This window comes from Solanum tuberosum, unplaced genomic scaffold (assembly GCF_000226075.1).
Source record: "Solanum tuberosum cultivar DM 1-3 516 R44 unplaced genomic scaffold, SolTub_3.0 scf00469, whole genome shotgun sequence".
Lineage (NCBI taxonomy): Eukaryota > Viridiplantae > Streptophyta > Magnoliopsida > Solanales > Solanaceae > Solanum > Solanum tuberosum.
In genome coordinates, this window is record NW_006239395.1 from 114230 (window position 1) to 132354 (window position 18125).

At 34.6% G+C, this 18125-nt stretch overlaps 3 protein-coding genes across 3 annotated transcripts; 1 reads left to right on the forward strand and 2 right to left on the reverse strand.

Annotated features, from left to right (window-relative positions):
* The first annotated feature begins 212 nt into the window (after window positions 1-212).
* LOC102593220 (dynamin-related protein 1C) lies at window positions 213-6096 on the forward strand. The gene is made up of 16 exons (XM_006363979.2): window positions 213-344; window positions 832-895; window positions 1336-1440; window positions 1960-2061; window positions 2208-2258; window positions 2377-2438; window positions 2519-2609; window positions 2697-2761; window positions 2859-3053; window positions 3441-3560; window positions 3763-3833; window positions 3963-4188; window positions 4425-4475; window positions 4941-5202; window positions 5597-5736; window positions 5887-6096. Exons 1-16 carry the CDS (start codon window positions 213-215, stop codon window positions 6010-6012), a joined length of 1863 nt encoding a protein of 620 aa, XP_006364041.1. The 3' UTR covers window positions 6013-6096.
* A 479-nt stretch (window positions 6097-6575) lies between these two features.
* LOC102593553 (adagio protein 3) lies at window positions 6576-11094 on the reverse strand. The gene is made up of 2 exons (XM_006363980.2): window positions 10772-11094; window positions 6576-8413 (listed from the first exon to the last, which is right to left on the reverse strand). The coding sequence occupies exons 1-2, from the start codon at window positions 11086-11088 to the stop codon at window positions 6817-6819; spliced, it is 1914 nt and encodes a 637-aa protein (XP_006364042.2). The 5' UTR covers window positions 11089-11094; the 3' UTR covers window positions 6576-6816.
* Window positions 11095-15974: 4880 nt separating this feature from the next.
* Window positions 15975-18119, reverse strand: LOC102594192 (putative late blight resistance protein homolog R1A-10). Its single transcript, XM_015303747.1, has 2 exons — window positions 16350-18119; window positions 15975-16213 (listed from the first exon to the last, which is right to left on the reverse strand). Exon 1 carries the CDS (start codon window positions 18078-18080, stop codon window positions 16611-16613), a length of 1470 nt encoding a protein of 489 aa, XP_015159233.1. The 5' UTR covers window positions 18081-18119; the 3' UTR covers window positions 15975-16213; window positions 16350-16610.
* Between the last annotated feature and the right edge of the window lie 6 nt (window positions 18120-18125).

Consider the following 18125-nt stretch of genomic DNA (forward strand, 5'->3'; position numbering starts at 1 on the left):
ATATAATACTTAATATATTTTTTTTATTTTCTTTTTAAAAATTGTATAAATTAAATTTATAAAACCGTTATTCTGGTTATCTCTCATCCCTTCGTCTTTGCTAATTCCCAGCTCATTTTTCTCTTCCAGATCAAAATTAGTTAATTCAAACAACTCCATTTTTTCAAATCTCAATTTCAAAAAAAATTAAAATAAAATAAAAGGGTGCGTTAATGGCGACCCTCGAAAGCTTAATCGGATTGGTGAATAGAATTCAACGTGCTTGTACTATTTTAGGAGATCATGGAGGTGAAGGAATGTCCCTTTGGGAAGCTCTTCCTACCGTCGCCGTCGTTGGTGGCCAGGCTAGTATTCATTTTTATGTGTTTTTTCATTCATATCTTGTAACTAAATTTGGATTCGTGCCGGGAAGTCCGAAATATCTGGTTAAGGACGAAATTGTACTTCCCATCATGTCATGTTTTTGGTAGCTGCAACTAAATCTGGATTCGTGTTGGGAAGTCTGGAAACTCTGACTAGAATCAGAATGTGAAACATCTAGTTAAGGATGAAGGAGTACTTACTGATTAATTTCTATGTTATTCGTATCAATCTATGAATAATCAGAGACATGGATTCACGATTTAATTTTATGAGTTTTTCACTATGAGAAAAAAAAGGAATTAGTTACGGAATTTATCGTTAATTTATAACTAAATGAGATTAGTATGTAAGTTTTTTTGTTCAACTATGAAATTTTTGTCCGTCGTTAATTCCTTTGTTTTCTAGTAGTGTTATATTATTTTGGAGGAGTGTTTTGTTTTTTGATTGTTGGGTCTTGTAATCAATCAGAGCTCTGGAAAATCATCGGTGTTGGAAAGCGTTGTAGGTAGAGATTTCCTGCCTCGTGGATCAGGTAATTTTACTGCTTTTGAAAAATGACTCAAGTATCTTGCAGCATTGTAGGTTTTTAATTGATCATTAAAACATTCAATAGCTCTCAGTGGAATAATAATACCTAGATACACACCTTTACTTGGCCTCGACTGACAATTAAACACTTCAACTCGTTCCTATTGTGTCTCGTGGACACCTGATGTAGACATGACATAAAGTTGAGTTGAGGTGTCTAGATGTGCATTCTCAAAGTTGAAGTGTCTAGTTGTTAGTTGAAGCTGAGTTAAGGTGTCTATTATCAATGTATTATGCCGCTTTTGCTCTCAAACTAATTGGCGTCTGCTATATGAATCATATATATCTATGATTTGATGTGGTTAACATCCGAGCAACTCCTTCTTGTTTGACATTTCCCTTTATACTTGTTTTAATTTAGTTTTTTCTTTTGAAATTTGAAAGGCATCGTCACGAGGAGGCCGTTGGTTCTTCAACTCCATAAGACTGATGGAGGGGCTGAATATGCGGAGTTTCTGCACGCCCCAAAAAAGAAGTTTCCTGAGTTTGGTTAGTTTGATATTATAAGAAACTTTCTTTTATCATTATCTTTCGAGATATTCTATCATGAAAGACCACGAGGTAGTGACAGAAGTGAATTCAGGATTTGAACTCTATCGATTCAATTTCAAAATTATTTACAAATAAATTTATGCTCCGTGTCAAAACTTATGGTTTCAATTGAACCCGTAACTATAATGCTACATACACCTCTAGGTAGAAGTAAGGTCTGCATACAGAGATTACACTGGCTACTCCTGCAATTCATCCGACACATGCGTATGCTAGATCATTTCCTGTGATTCTGTTAAACAGAGGCCGAGCCAGGGTACCAGAGAAACCCCGTCCCTTTGGTTTCTTCGTGTGTTAACCTCTTTATATTTTGAACCTCCTTAGTAAAAATCCCGACTCTGCTACTGTTGTTAACATCATGAGGAACTTGAGGTGATATTTACGTGCAAGAATAACACAATCATCCATTAAAATGCAAACTTTTCATTCTTCAACATTCGATGTTTGCTAATGCAGCTGCGGTACGTCAAGAGATTGCGGATGAGACGGACCGCATAACAGGGAAGAGCAAGCAAATCTCAAATGTTCCAATTCACCTGAGCATTTTTTCTCCTAATGGTATGTGTTCTTCATCATTTCCATCTTCTCTAACGATTCTTTTGAATTAGTGTTTTTGTTATGGCACGCCATTGTGAGTCATATCGTTCTATCCTTTTCTGTTCGATAACCTTTAATGACTATCAAGTGTATGTTTTGTCTTACAGTGGTAGATTTAACACTCATCGATCTTCCTGGATTGACAAAGGTTGCTGTAGGTGAGCACGAAATCACTATTTTCCTATAGGTATAGAAAAGGAGCTAGCCAATCTTCTTGTGCTGCTGTGTTATTTCACTGTTAACGAAACTGAAAACGATGAATCTTGAACTGTGCAGAGGGACAACCAGATAGCATTGTTGAAGATATTGAAATGATGGTCCGCTCATACGTGGAAAAAGTAAGTCTCTACATCCCCTTTAGTGAAAATTTTGGCTCTACCACTGTCTATAACCAGTGTTAACGTATTGTTTGTGGTAGCCCAATTGCATTATATTGGCAATTTCTCCTGCCAATCAAGATATTGCAACTTCTGATGCAATAAAGCTTGCAAGAGAAGTTGATCCTTCAGGTACTATAGTGAGATATACTAATTTTGCAAAATCGAGTGTACATCGAATTATCTGATTGTATGTATATGTTTTATTTCATATTTCAGGTGAAAGAACGTTTGGAGTTATAACGAAACTTGATCTGATGGATCAGGGAACCAATGCCTTGGATGTATGATTGATTCCTTTTTTCGAAAGTTGCTCAAGAACTATGATCCTTGCAAAACTTATTGTTGATATGTTAATTGACTTATTTATTGATGTTTAAGGTACTCGAAGGTCGATCATATAAGCTCCAACATCCATGGGTTGGAGTCGTCAACCGTTCACAGGCTGATATCAACAAGAGTGTCGATATGATGGCTGCTCGTCGAAAGGAGCTGGAATACTTTGAGTCAAGTCCTGAATATGGACATCTTGCTCATAAAATGGGAGCTGAATATCTTGCAAAACTTTTATCGAAGGTTGGTTTCCCCTTTTTGGTTTAAGAATTCAAAAGGTATAAACATAAAGAAACACTCAAAGTTGACGACCTCAGCTGGAGTATGCACATCTAGACATTTCAACTTGTCTCCAATGTATCAGTTGAACACTCCAACTTACAAAATGATCTAGGCACCTCCAAAAATTATGTGTTACGTCAGCGTCAGATGTCCACAAGCACAACGGGGACGAGTTGGAGTGTTTAGTTGTCAGTTGAGGTGTCTAGATGTACACTCTCAAAGTTGAAGTGCTTACTTGCCAACTGAGGCCAAGTTTAAGTGTTTGTTGATGTATTATGCCAATATGAAATCCCCCGAATTACCGTTATGGCGTTATTAACTTCTTGCTTTCTCCTTTTTGAAATTTAGCACTTGGAGACTGTGATCAGACAGAGAATACCAAGCATTATTGCTCTAATAAACAAGACAATTGATGAGCTTAATGCTGAGTTAGACCGAATTGGCCGCCCTGTTGGTGTAGATGGAGGGGTAATGAACAGTACTCCCTCCGTATCAGTTTATTTGTCTTACTTTTCTTATTAGTCTGTTTCAAAGATTCAAAACTCTTCTGTACTTTCTTAAACTCCGTGTCAAGTTAAAACCAGACAAAGAAATTGAGACGGAGGGAGATTGGTAATTAACCTGGAGGTACTTATCTTCTTTATTAACTTGTAGTTGTTTCTTTCTACAGGCACAACTATACACAATCTTGGAAATGTGTCGTGCATTCGATAGAATATTTAGGGAACATCTGGAAGGAGGGTAATGCTTAACTTCATTCACTCGTTCTGTCCATCGATCTTTGTTAGAAAATGGTTAGTTTCGAGGGTGTAACGAGATTCTAACTGGTAGTTTTCTTACTAGCTAGCTGCTATTTCTATTTTTTCTCAGGAGGCCCGGTGGTGATAGAATATATGGTGTCTTTGATCATCAGCTACCAGCTGCTCTTAAGAAGCTTCCGTTTGATCGTCATCTTTCAACGAGTAATGTCAAAAAGGTTATTTCCGAGGCAGATGGATACCAGCCTCACTTGATCGCTCCTGAACAAGGTTACAGAAGGCTAATCGATGGATCTCTTGGCTTCTTCAAAGGCCCTGCTGAAGCCTCAGTTGATGCAGTAAAGTTCCTTTAAGTTTTAGTTCTCCGTTTCAAATGCTTGTCTCGTTAAGTGTTAATATATGTTCTCTCAAGGAAAAAAGTCCATAAAGATAGTAACAGAAATCGAAGGACAAGAAACAACAGACATACATATAATTTTCTCTGTACAAAAGATGATAGATACTTGGTTCAACATGCTTAATTTATGTTTCTATCGCGGTCTGTACTTACGAATGCTAAATTATTTATCTACAGGTGCATGTCATTCTGAAAGAACTTGTGAGGAAGTCACTTGCAGAAACACAGGTAAAGGAGAAGGTCTTCTTGTAAACGTTTCTCCTATGAGTGGAATTATGTTCTTCTTCCCACATATGATTCCCTCCGTTTCAATTAGTTTGTCTTACTTTACTTTTTAGTCTGTTAAAAGAAGAATGTCTCTTCGGCAGCTCCTTAACTCTAGCTTTCCACATAACATGTTTAAGATCACGAGATTAAAGGACATTTTGATACATTCTACGTATCTTTAGTTTAAGTCTACAAGATTTAAAAGTATTCTTTACTTTCTTAAACTTCGTGTCAAGTCAAAATCAGACAAACAAATTAAAACGGAGGGAGTACTTATTAATTATTCGAATTGTGCTTATGTTAACTAAGAATCTAAAGGGTAGTTTCTACAATTGGATCTTTTGTCCATCCATCCATCTTTTATGAAGCATGAAGGTGACATTAAAGATAGAACGATAATAGTTCTAACGTAGAATCCATATGCAGGAACTGAAGCGTTTTCCGTCACTTCAATCTGATATTGCAGCAGCAGCAAATGATGCTCTTGACAGATTTCGTGATGAAAGTCGAAAGACAGTTTCACGGCTAGTAGAGATGGAGTCTTCTTACCTGACAGTTGAATTCTTTAGGAAGCTTCAGACTGAACCAGAAAAACTACCTGCAAACCAAACACAGGCACAGGAGAAGGCGCAGGCGCAAGCAGCTTCAAACGTAGACCGGTATTCAGATAATCATCTAAGGAGAATTGGCAAGTATCATATCGCTTGCATTTTTCATTCAACCGATAATTTTTTTTGTGAAATGAACGAAATCTTGAGGAACATTTTCTATTGACATAATGCATAAACAAACACTCAAACTTGGTCTCAGCTAGCAATTAAACACTTCAACTTTGAGTATGCACATTTAGACACTTCAACTCGTCTTCACTATGTCAGTTACAAAATGATCATCTATACACACCTCCAAAACTTATGTGGCACGTCAGCGTTGGACACAGTGGGGACGAATTGGAGTGTTGAGACAAAGTTGAGGTGTATAGATATGCACTCTCAAAGTTGGAGTGCTTACTTGTAAGCTGAGGTCGAATAAACGTGACTTAGAGAAAATGTGTCTAAATTTTGTTGCTTCATATGCAACAGGATCAAATGTCTCTGCTTATATAAATATGGTCTGTGAAACCTTGAGGAATACTATTCCTAAGGCAGTTGTCTTTTGTCAAGTCAGAGAAGCAAGGAAGTCATTGTTAAATCATTTCTATTCGCAAATCGGAAGGAGAGAGGTAAAGTATTTTTATGTATATATATAGCAGATGTTGAATTTCCTTCAGCTTCTTCCTGTGTTTAACTAAGAATTTTGAACTGCTTAGTGAAAATCCTGGCACCGTGACATTTCTATGTAACAAAATGTCGTACTATCTATGAATGTACAGAAGGAGGAGCTGGGGAAAATGCTCGATGAGGATCCCGCTCTCATGGGAAAGAGAGAGACCATAGCCAAAAGGCTTGAGCTATATAAGTCAGCCAGAGATGAGATTGATGCAGTTGCATGGAAGTGATGAATCCAATTTTTCACGCGGAAAAAATATGTAGGCTATCTGGTAAAAAAAATTCTCATATTTCCGGATAGAGTATAAAATAAAGTGGTAGGAGACGAAAGCATTGTTATCGAGTGGAGGGACCGATGGCTTATTATTTCAGTTCCAAACGAAGTTCCAGACTAAAATGTCTTGCTAGGTAAATAAAATTATTCTGTGCTGCCAGGATTTATTTCTGTATTTGTTATATTCTTTCATTCTTTGTAATTTTAAGGCATTAATTAGTCCAATTTTTGCTTCTGTTGATGAGCAGAATCAAATGCTAGGAAATAAAAATGTACTATTATGTTGTATGTAGTATATGTTAATTAGCTTACGAAAAGTTTTGAAACAGTCTTCTCTAACTCCACGAGGTATGGGTAAGATCTGCATACAGTTTAATCTCCCCAAATCCCATTTTGCCACCCCTAAAATACCCCCTCCTCCAACGAAACTAATTGTTTTTGTGAAAGACAAAAGTTGTGTAGTTTATGAGCATGAACTATTATTATGTTGTGCAAAGTATAATGTACATACAAATAATATGAGACTCAGAAATCAGTGAATAGAATATATAAAGATACAAAGCAAAAGGCATAAACATATTCCACGGCCACGAAATGGACTACAAACAGCAAGATCAAAAGCTTATTTACACAAGCTGCATAAGGTACTCAAATCTGTGGCATGGTGTATTCCAGTGTCTACAAAGTGGAACCGATTTTTAAGAAAATGCAAAGTTACTTCAAAATATATATCAATTCTGCGAGAATTTAACTAACCAGATCATGCATCAGAATCTTGCTTGCTCGCTAAGCACAATTCATACAATTCATTCAGAACCCAGTCCTCCCCGGTATGGCCTCCTAGGACCAAGACCCTTGTTCCTCCAACCACGCATGTGCTATGACCCCAAGCAAACTTTGGAGGTTGCCCAGGTACATTGAGAGTCCTCCATAACGGTTTTTCCTCTGAAGGATCTAGTAGAAAGAGTTGTGAAGGAGAGTGCAGTCCGGCAATTGAACCTCCGAAAATGATGATACGGCCACAAGGCATGGTTACAGCAACGTGATCAAGTCTAGGAGGAGGAACCACAGCATTTTGACTTCCTACTCCTGTGAACGCACCACACTCAAGTTGCCTCCATTGTGGCCTTTCATCCTCCAAATCAATAGTGTATGATTCACCTGATCTTAAACGCAAGTGACCGCTTTTGGCAAGGCCACCAAACATTAGAATTTTTGTCTTCCCATAAGCTGAGAGTGAGTGTCCCAATCTAGATGGAGGAGCCCATGTAGTTGGAATTTCTCTCCAGGTAGGTTTGTCATTGGCCAGATCCAACAAATATGTGTCACTGAGAAGTACACCCGCATCTGTGCATCCACCTGAAACAACTAACTTTGAGCCTTCCATCGTGCAAGAGCTGTGCCAAGACCTAGGAAGGGGGGGAGTTCCACCAGATACTTCTTTCCATGTAGGCTGTTTAGCATCTAAATCAAGAACAAACACGTCATTAAGCAATCCCTCCCTCCCACATCCACCAAACACCACCAACCAGGAACCATTAAGACATGAGAGAGTATGGCCCCAACGTCCTGGTGGAGATGATTTGACACTCACTCGTCGCCATTCTGGATTAGCAGCATCAAGATTGAGAACAAATGTGTCATCCATTGGCTGCATATTAACACCTTCCCCTCCAAATAACACTAGCCTGTTCCCTGCAGCACATGCACTGAAGTTGCAACGTGAAGGCTCTACAGCACCTCTTACTGTCAGTTTCTTCCAACAAACTGCTTCAAGAGTGGTTAGCTCCCTAGCCAGACGCCCCCAAGCTAACTTCTTTGTCATGTGTTCCAGCACACCTGTGACATCAGCTCCCCATGCATTTTGACAGACCATTTTTCTCACATGCTCATTTTTCGTCAATTGGCGTATCCTTCTACAAACAGAACCAATGGATGCAACATCCCTTGGAGTCAATCGAGATAAAATGTTGTGAGCTAGAACTTCATCAGAGAGCTGAAGAATACCGCACATTTCACGGTGCAATAAATTACCACTTTTAATGGAGTACTCACTGGACTCGTCACAGTGAGGCTGGCAAGTTTCTTTGAAAACGGGATATGACACAGTATTCAGGTCAATTTTTGTTTCAGAAAACATTTGAATCCCTATAATATGGGTCACTGTGCCATCATCACTATGTATGGGTGCTAGCCTTAGCCTGTTCACCACAGGTGTACCATCTTTTTTAAAGTTGAGAAGCTCCCCTTGGAAATCAACACCTTCTTCAAGACATCTTCTTATCTCAGAAACAACAACAGGATCCACCAAAGGATGCCGCCTTTGAGCACGTGGATCTCTAAATTGCAAAAACCGACTGAAAATAATTCAGTGAACGTGTCAAGATTCCTCAAATAGTAAATGATGTTAACATATAGTATATCATTAGAATTTAGATGGATGCTTAAATATTAGTAATGTTGAAGTCAATGGTAAATGCAAGAGAAAGCTTATCTAAATATGTCCATAGGTTAATATCCAGAGATTAAGAAAAAAAGCTTCAATCGGGAAAAAAAAAAAACATTAAAGAAGAATCAGATATAACATCTGTATGGAACAATTCTAATAAAGAATTGATAATGTCAAGGGACAGAAAAAGCTACAATTAATTTTCTAATATACTAACATTGGGTTGTCATTAAATGAGTAATAAAAACATATATTTTGACTATTCTTTAATCCTAGTGACTGAAAAACTATACCAACAATGAAAACGATGCAAGTCCACAGGACAATCATAATAATACAACAACATACCCAATTAAATTCCACAAGTGGGGTTTGGGGAGGGTAGAATGTACGCAGACCTTATCACTACCTAGAAAAGGTAGAGAGGTTGTTTTTGAAAGACTCTTAGCTCAAGTGAAGAAGAAGGAGATAGTGAAGAAAATATAGTAAGTAACAAGGAAACGGTGCCAAGTCTACCAGCAGAGAGCAAAGACAACAACAAAATAGTGCAATAATCAATAAACAGCATACTAGGACAGATTTTTATTTTTGAGAATGGTAACAGTTAACATACTAGGACAGATTATTGAAAACAAGAATAAACAATGATATATATATAAAAAACAAATCCATCGAAACAGCTTCAATTCAAGTGCCACTCTGACACAGAACTTTCTTTACGTAACATAGTATTGAAGATGCTTTAGTCCCTCAGTTTCTCATCCTTTTAAAAAACATTAAAAAGGTGTAGAGTGTAGACTTGTAATCTTTCTTTACCCTAAATCACAGTGTTTAAGCCATTATGAGCTTTATTTTCAACTTCAGATTATCCCTTATGAAATATGATCTTAAGCACTAGAGATTTGAATAAAGCACCTGATACAACCCACTAGCGGTTCGAGTTGCTGCTGTATTAGCAACTTCTCAGTTGCCAATAAAATTTTCACAGAAAGGTAACTATTTTATTATTGTTGTAGTATGAGCTCTCATTCAATAGCAAAATTCAATTCTTAGGATTTGTCTGAGAGATAAATGGCAATAACATGAACAGATGGTTTACTATACAGATACAGACAGGGTAGTGCCACCTTCTGATAGACGTTCTTGTTGGATCTTGTGTTTTTGGTTGAACGTGATTTCATACTGTTAAAGAGCAAGAAACAAAATATGGTTGCTAGATCTAGCGTAGAAGCAAAATTATCACCATTTGCATTTCCAATCCCTACATTTTCTTAAAAGTAGAATCTAAATCGCCAAAAGTAGATCCAATTTACAGTTAAAATAAGCCTACATCACCTAATTTTTTTGATAACCGTTATGTTTGGACCAGCTTGCACACATCTCAACTAAATTATGCGGGAAACCTATCAATTCCCACCAACAAATGATATCAAGTAACTCCATCCACCCAAGCTAGGACAGATGGAACAAAGACGCAAAATTTTCACCATTTGCATTTCCAACCCCTACATTTTGTTCAAGTACAATCCAAATAGCTAAAATTAGTTCCAATATACAGTTAAATAAACTCAAATCAGCTATATTTTTTAATAACCGTGGTGCCTAGACCAACTTGCGCACATGTCAACTAATTCTACATTACATGTCAACTTCCACCACCAAAAGACTTGTCGGTGTAAAAAGAAACAAAATTTTCACCATTTGCATTTCCAACCCCTACATTTTGTTCAAGTACAATCCAAATCGCTAAAATTAGTTCCAATATACAGTTAAATAAACTCAAATCAGCTATTTTTTTAAATAACCGTGGTGGTGCCTAGACCAACTTGCGCACATCTCAACTAATTCTACAATACATGTCAACTTCCACCACCAAAAGACTTTTCGGTGTAAAAAGAAACAAAATTTTCACCATTTGCATTTCTAACTCCTACATTTTGTTCAAGTACAATTTAAATCACCAAAATTAGTTCCAATATATAGTCAGACTAAGCTCAGATCAGCTAATTTTGTTGATAACCGTGGTGTCTGGATTAGCTTGCACACACCTAGACTAGTTCTACGGGATACCTGCCAAATCCCACCAGCAAAACAACAAAAGATAGAAATCTCTTTAAGATTTGAACCAGAGAGAACTTATTGACCACTACACCACATCCATAGTGCAACTCAGATCAACTAATTTCACCAATAAAACTACACAAAATCCCTAACAATTGAATACTTACTAAACTCATAGAACACATAAATTTTTTTAAAAAATTACCAGTTACGACCGAGGACTTCGTCAGCGCGATAACCAGTAGAGCTTTCAAACGCAGAATTCACATATATAACCGGAAGATCAGGATCTAATGCATCGGAGACGACGATTGAAGACGGCGTCGTTGAAGGATAGAAAAATCCAACTGGTTGTGACGGAACTTCAATATTTTCAATTTCTTCTTCATATTCATCATCGTCATCGTCGTCATCGAGAATTTCTCCTTCTTCTTCATCTTCATCTTCATCTTCCTCCATGTTTATGCATTTCAATCTCTTTTCTCTTCTCATGTTCTCTTCTTCTTCTTCCATTTTCTTCATACCTTTTTTTTTTCTCTTTTTTTTTTATGCCAAACAAAAATATCTTGGTAGCTAAAGATATCTTTCTAGATATGTTTGTAGAGCTGTGTTGGGAAAATAGACATGATGTTCAACTTATTTACACAAATGCCACTCACATGAATTAGTTCAAGTATATCTCACCTGAATTACCACGTAAAATGTATATGTCTACTTGTTTGACTTTATATAAATTTAAGTCTTCATTTACTTATACATAAAAAGTTAGCAAATATCAAGTTTAAAGACATATTTATATTGTGTATTCGAAAAATTAGTAATGGCACTATTATTGTTTACAAAATTAAATAATCTTTTTTAGAATTGTTATTTTTTTGAAATTTAATTCATAGTTCACACTGAAAGTTCAGTGTGTGTGGGTGGGTGGGGGATGTAAGAATTGGGTTAATATGAGCCTAGTATTTCTGATATCGTGCATAGACATGTGCGTGTTTTAATATTAAAATATTTGAATTAGTAATTTTAAAAGTATAATGAATTATGTTGATAGAAACAAACATAAAGATTGAACCTATCAATTGATATAGTATGCGTTGATATCCGTTTGATACAGATGATACTTGTTGTTTGAATATAATCAGTTGTCCATATAATTGATATATCCGCATAATACAACTATTTTACCCGATACAACAATTATAGTTATGTTTCGAAAATACGTTAATTATATTTATGTTTTATAACTACACTTTAAACTAGATCTAATTATAAAAATCTATAAACGTTTTTGAGAGAATATTCTTGTATTGAACCCATAGGCCATAGTTATGCTTCAATGCTAATTTATTATTTTGGGTACATTATTATTAAATTGGAGTGTGATAAACGATAATTATGGATGTCATTATCACACTTGACCTACTGATTATATTTAAAGTTGAATTATATACTAGGATTAAGGAACATAGGATTATATTAGTGGTTAATTAGCTGTTCTAGCTACTTAAAAATATATTTAAGTGGCCCTAAGAATAAGTATTCTAGTTCTAGTACTATGTATAATTGATTCCTCATTTTTAGGTATATATTTTGTATTTAATGATATGAAAATATTAAGAGTACACAAAAATGCATATTGAAGCCTATAGTTGTTGCTATGTCTATATTTAGTTGATAGTTTGTTTAAGCATTTTAATGCGATGCAATGTAATGCGTGACGTTCAGATAAATATGTCATTAACTTAATAGCTTCGAGTGTAATATACCATTAAAGACTTGATGGTTCAAGAATTCTACAAATTCACATTAGATATCACATTTAGTTGATAGTTGTGACATTGTTTTGATGGATTTTGTCTTTGACAAGGGTTAAATGTAAAATAATTTCTCATGGTTATGGTAATTAATAAAATTCGTTAATTGCCAAAAAAATTAATAGAGGTGTAAGGGTAAATCTAGTCTTTCATATTTTTATCAATCAAGGACATATGTAATTACACGAAGAAAGATAAAACTATCCCTGGCTTCTGAAGTTGACATGTTGTCCAAGCCGTGTCACCTTCTAGAGACTTATACTAAGTAAGTAATAATGAATGGAAAACATACTAAAGAAATAAAAGAAGGTATATGAATCCAAAATCGAACAATTACTTACTATATTTTGTAAATAATAATCATGATTAATTAATATTCGCTCTATTTTAATATATATACAATACCTTTTTCCTTTTAATTAGTTCAAAAAAGAGTAATAAGTTTTTTTTTATTTCATAAATATTTAATTACACTATCAATATATATAAAAATGTAGATCTTAAAAGTGTAACTTTTCATTATTATCTATAGAAATAGAAAATATAAGAACTAATTATATATTAGAATTTAGAAATAAAAAATACAAACTAGTATTGATAGTCAATGGCATTTCGGTAGTTTATAGGTGTTTGGATGGCAAAAATGAAAGTTTGGTCGACACGTGGTTGAAGGATATTTTGAGGTGAAAATATCTAGAGACCTAAACCTGCCACCAGAGGAAGTCCACGTCATCAGCCAGCTAACGAAGATATTTTTATGGCTGACCCAATAATCTATGTGGCAGGAATAAAAACAGCATCTTTGGATTTTTTTCTTGTTTTTCATCTTTATTCGTGTGTTCGATATTTGATATCCGCATTGGAATCTGATTAGCATTTTTTTATCAAGGATTAAGATAAGGAAAACGAGATAGAAATAGTTCGAACATATATCGAGAGATGCAGGAATGAGTGTACCAATAAGAAGGTGTGAAGAGATTGATTTGTAACAGATTTTATGAGAGGTACAAATAAGACGAAGAGGAATTGAGAAGAGGTGATTTAGATATGACATGACACATCTTCGAAATACATGACCTAAATAAGAAGATATGAAGATCGAAAATTATAGTAAAAGAATAGTAAATAGTTGAGTATTGCTGTCATATTTCTTTGTGGGAGAAGCGGAGGATTAACTTCCTCTTCTCGTTTTCTCTTTATTTAGTAAATATTGATTTGTAGACATAGTCGCATAGTATCTTATTCTTTACTTTTCACTACTGCATGGTGTTTCATTTACTTTATGTATCTTGATATTTCTTGACGTTATTTTCCTTTCAATTCTACGTTGGTTACAGTACACTTCTTATATCCTACCCTTCTTATACCCACTTTTGGAAATTCACTACTATGTTTTTTTTTAAAAAAAATTTTTGTTTTAGTTTGATAAGTTTTATTTGTTGAAATTGATAAATTACAAAAATAGAATCATATTTTAGAATATCAATTTTATTTCATTTTCAAAAGCAAGAAAAATTTTCAAAAAAGGAAAATCCTTTTCAAATTAGGTTTCAATAAATAAGTTTAGTATTATGATATTTTAATTTTCTTAATCTAGAATTAATTTGTATGTTTATTTTGGTATTTCTCTTTTTGGTAATTAACTTTCTATTTTTAGTATTTTTTTTAATATATTCTTTAAAAAAAGGAAAAGACGAAAAAGATAGACAAGAACCAATTGCAATTCAACACCTAAAAGATTCCTATTTTATTTTTCTAAAATAATATAACTCACATTTTTCACTCATTATCATTACGAGGGACCATTCTATATTTCTTTTGGTCAAAGGCACAATTCATACACATTGTTTTCAATCACCTTTTCTTGAGCATATGCAGATGGGATGTTCCCACTCACATACATATCTCTTTAGATACACAAAGACAATATAACAACCACAACAACGTATTCAGTGTAATTTCATTTATTAGGTAAGAAAAGATAGAATGTATGTAGATCTTATATTGTTTATAAAAGATGATCAATGAAGTCATGTGTTGAAAATTACGGGATTTTAAATTCAAATTCTAGATATAACTAACTAAGAACACGTGATGATTTCTTCTTATCAATTCAAGCTTTGATAACAAAGTTACTTTATGCATGGTTGGTGAGGAATAATAGATATAGTATATCATAGACTTAGTTGGCACGCATACAAACGGACTTAGATGCTACAATTATAAAAAGAATCAATTAATAATTTTATGATCTTGATTTGCTAAAATGAACAAGTAAAAAAGAAATATTCTTTAACTAAAGTGTAACATCATGACTAAAATATGGTATCCACAATTTTAATATATATTCAAATTAGAAAATGTAGTAATTTGTTTTGAGACATACTAAAATTAAGATCGAAAGAGCAAAGCAAAATAAAGAGAAGATTATGTTTCACGTATTTGGAATTTTTCAACGTCTCTTTTATTATATTGTTTTGAACTAAAGAAAAAATAAAATTGACTAAAAGTCAACATATTCAAAATGATAAAACATTATTGTAAACAAAAGAAGCAAGTAAAACACAATAAATTGTTAAAGTATAGATGTGTTTGGTATGGACGAAAAGGTTTTGTTGAGGAGAACTGATTTATAGAATCAATTTCAATAAAAAGAGAAGTTATTCAACTATATACACATTCCAAAAGGTAATGCATTCTTTCTGATGAATGTATATAGATATCAGATTCACTAAACTACGTCTCAGTCCTAAACAAGTTGAAACATGACTATTTCACTAACTTACTTCCCTAAATTTGAAAAAAAAAAAATCGAAATACAGAGAAAGGAAAGATCATGAACTTCTGCAAATTAGCTTCGGTCTATATACCTCATGGTACCCTTCATTTATCAAGTCAAAAAAGATAGAATAAATGTAGATCTTATATTGTTTTTGAAAGATGGTCAATAAAGTCATGTGTTGAAAATTATGGGATTTTAAATTCAAATTCTAGATATAGCTAACTAAGAACACGTGATGATTTCTTCTTATCAGTTCAAGCTTTGATAACAAAGTTACTTTATATGCATGGTTGGTGAGGAATAATAGATATAGTAGATCATAGAATTAGTTGGCGCGCATACAAATGGACTTAGACGCTACAATTATAAAAAAATCAATTAATAATTTTATGATCTTGATTTGCTAATGTGAACAAGTAAAAAAGAAATATTCTTTAACTAAAGTATAACATCATGACTAAAATATGATATCCACAACTTTAATATATATTCAAATTAGAAAATGTAGTAAATTTGTTTTGAGACATACTAAAAAGCGAAATATGTTATATAAATTAAGATCGAAAGAGCAAAGCAAAATAAAGAGAAGATTACGTTTCACGTATTTGGAATTTTTCAACGTCTCTTTAATTATATTGTTTTGAACTAAAGAAAAAATAAAATTGACTAAAAGTCAACATATTCAAAATGATAAAACATTATTGTAAACAAAAGAAGCAAGTAAAACACAAAAAAATGTTAAAGTATTAGATAAGAGTTAAGACAAGCAAAATAAAGAAACACTAAGGGTGTGTTTGGTATGGACGAAAAGGTTTTGTTGAGGAGAACTGATTTATAGAATCAATTTCAATAAAAAGAGAAGTTATTCAACTATACACACATTCCAAAGGTGATGCATTCTTTCTGATGAATGTATATAGATATCAGATTCACTAAACTACGTCTCAGTCCTAAACAAGTCAAAATACACAGACAGGAAATATCATGAACTTCTGCAAATTTGCTTGAGTATATATACCTTATGGTACTCTCCATCAGCTAGTCGTTACGTCTGCAATGCACAAACCAATTGTAATTAGCACCTTTTATAGTATAAATAAGTGAAAATGATGAATATAAAAATCATTTTCAGATTTTCGAAGGAATCTAACTAATCAAAAATCTTTATGCTTTTAAGAAATGTATACCTTTTTGATTAATGTTTACTCACGTATAGAGTTCGCATGAATAACGAGGTCATCATTTCCCAAGCTTTGTTGCTCCTCTTGTATTTGCTCTGCTGAAACAGAACAGAACGCTTACATTCGTGTAGTTCAATCAGCTGTAGTGTCTGAATCTCCGCAAAGTCGAAAGGAATTTTTTCCAAGTACCGGCAATTTGTTAGGACTAAGTGCTCAAGGCTTGGAAAATGATAACTTGTTGCTTCCCATTGCTTCAGACTCATGCGCTCAAGAGTAAAACTTTAGCTTCAAGAATCCATCTTCGTCTTCATGGCTTAGTTTCCAAATTAGTCCGTGAAAGGCATGATGTTTAAGTTTGAGCACCTCAAGATTAGGTAACTTACTGAGAATGTTCATGTCTTCCCATTGTAGGTGCGTTCTGCACAATGTTAACTTCTTAAGGTTTGGTGGGAAATTGTCACAATGTGGAATGTCCACCCAACCTTCGCTAATCCGCATAAAAATTAGCAGATAACTCTCGCTGACCTCAACTTTGAGCTTCTCAAGCTGAGTTAAATGTACAAGATTATCAAGACAATAACACTTCTGAATAGTGTCTGATTCATCAACAATTAAAATTCCCAACTTCTTCAAATTTGGAATTCGTAGAAACACCTCATCGTTACAAGATGAGGGCATCAATCCGGTTAACGTTTGTAAGTGATTCTCCCTCTCAGAAATTAATACTGATGTAGGTGGGGATATGAAAAGACTCAACTTTTTTGTATGGATATGTTTTAGTTGAGGCATATTCACAACTTCCCATGGTAGGGACTGGGTTCTCATACTTGAACCAAATGGATGTGAATCATGAATAACTAAGTTCTGTATATTCCGTAGCTTGCATAGTGATTGCACAAGACCATTGAAGGACGGACAAGCAATATACCTCAAATGAACAAGTTCTGATACGGACTGACTACAGGAGAAAAAACATGTAAAGCAAACATCTAATATCCTCAGTAATCTAAAGCTCGACTGTGAGAGGTAACAAAAAAAGTATGGATATTTGAAGAAAACAGAACGTGTGAGTGGCATAAGTTTAGAAAGTCCACTGTGTGTATACTTATGGAAATCAGCTACACGACGTAGACAACTAATGTTTTCTAGAAGATCATCATAGTCATACCTCGTTTTGAAGTGTATAAAATTCTCATATTGGACTTCTCTCAAACACATATCTCGAACGAGATCATGCATCTTACAAGTCTTGATTTTTCCTAGGGAAGTATGCTTCCCCACCAAAACCAAACTTCTATCAACCAACTCCCTCAAATTTTCCTCTGCCACATCTTCTAGATTTTTATGATTAACTCTCTTGACGAAGCCCTCAGCAATCCATAATTTTATTAACTTCCAGACTGGAATCTCACGAGTTTCTGCAAAAACTCCCATATAAAGGAAGCATGTTTTCAAGTACTGAGGCAAGTGGTTGTAGCTCAACGAAAGTATGTTCAAGCAATCCATAGTGTCGCTGGTCATAAGTGATCCTACCTTTTCTGCAACATTCTCCCAAGAACTTGTTTCCTTGCTCATCTTGGAAAGTAGTCCACCAATTGCAACAACTGCAAGTGGCAACCCTTGACACTGATGGCCAATGTACCTCCCAATTTTCTCCAATTCCGGAGGGTAACCACCATTCCCAAAAACCTTATCGCGTAAAAGAGTCCAGCTTTCCTCCATGCTCAGAAAACGCATCTGGTGAAGGGAATTGCCAGAGCAAGCACAAGATGCAACATCTAC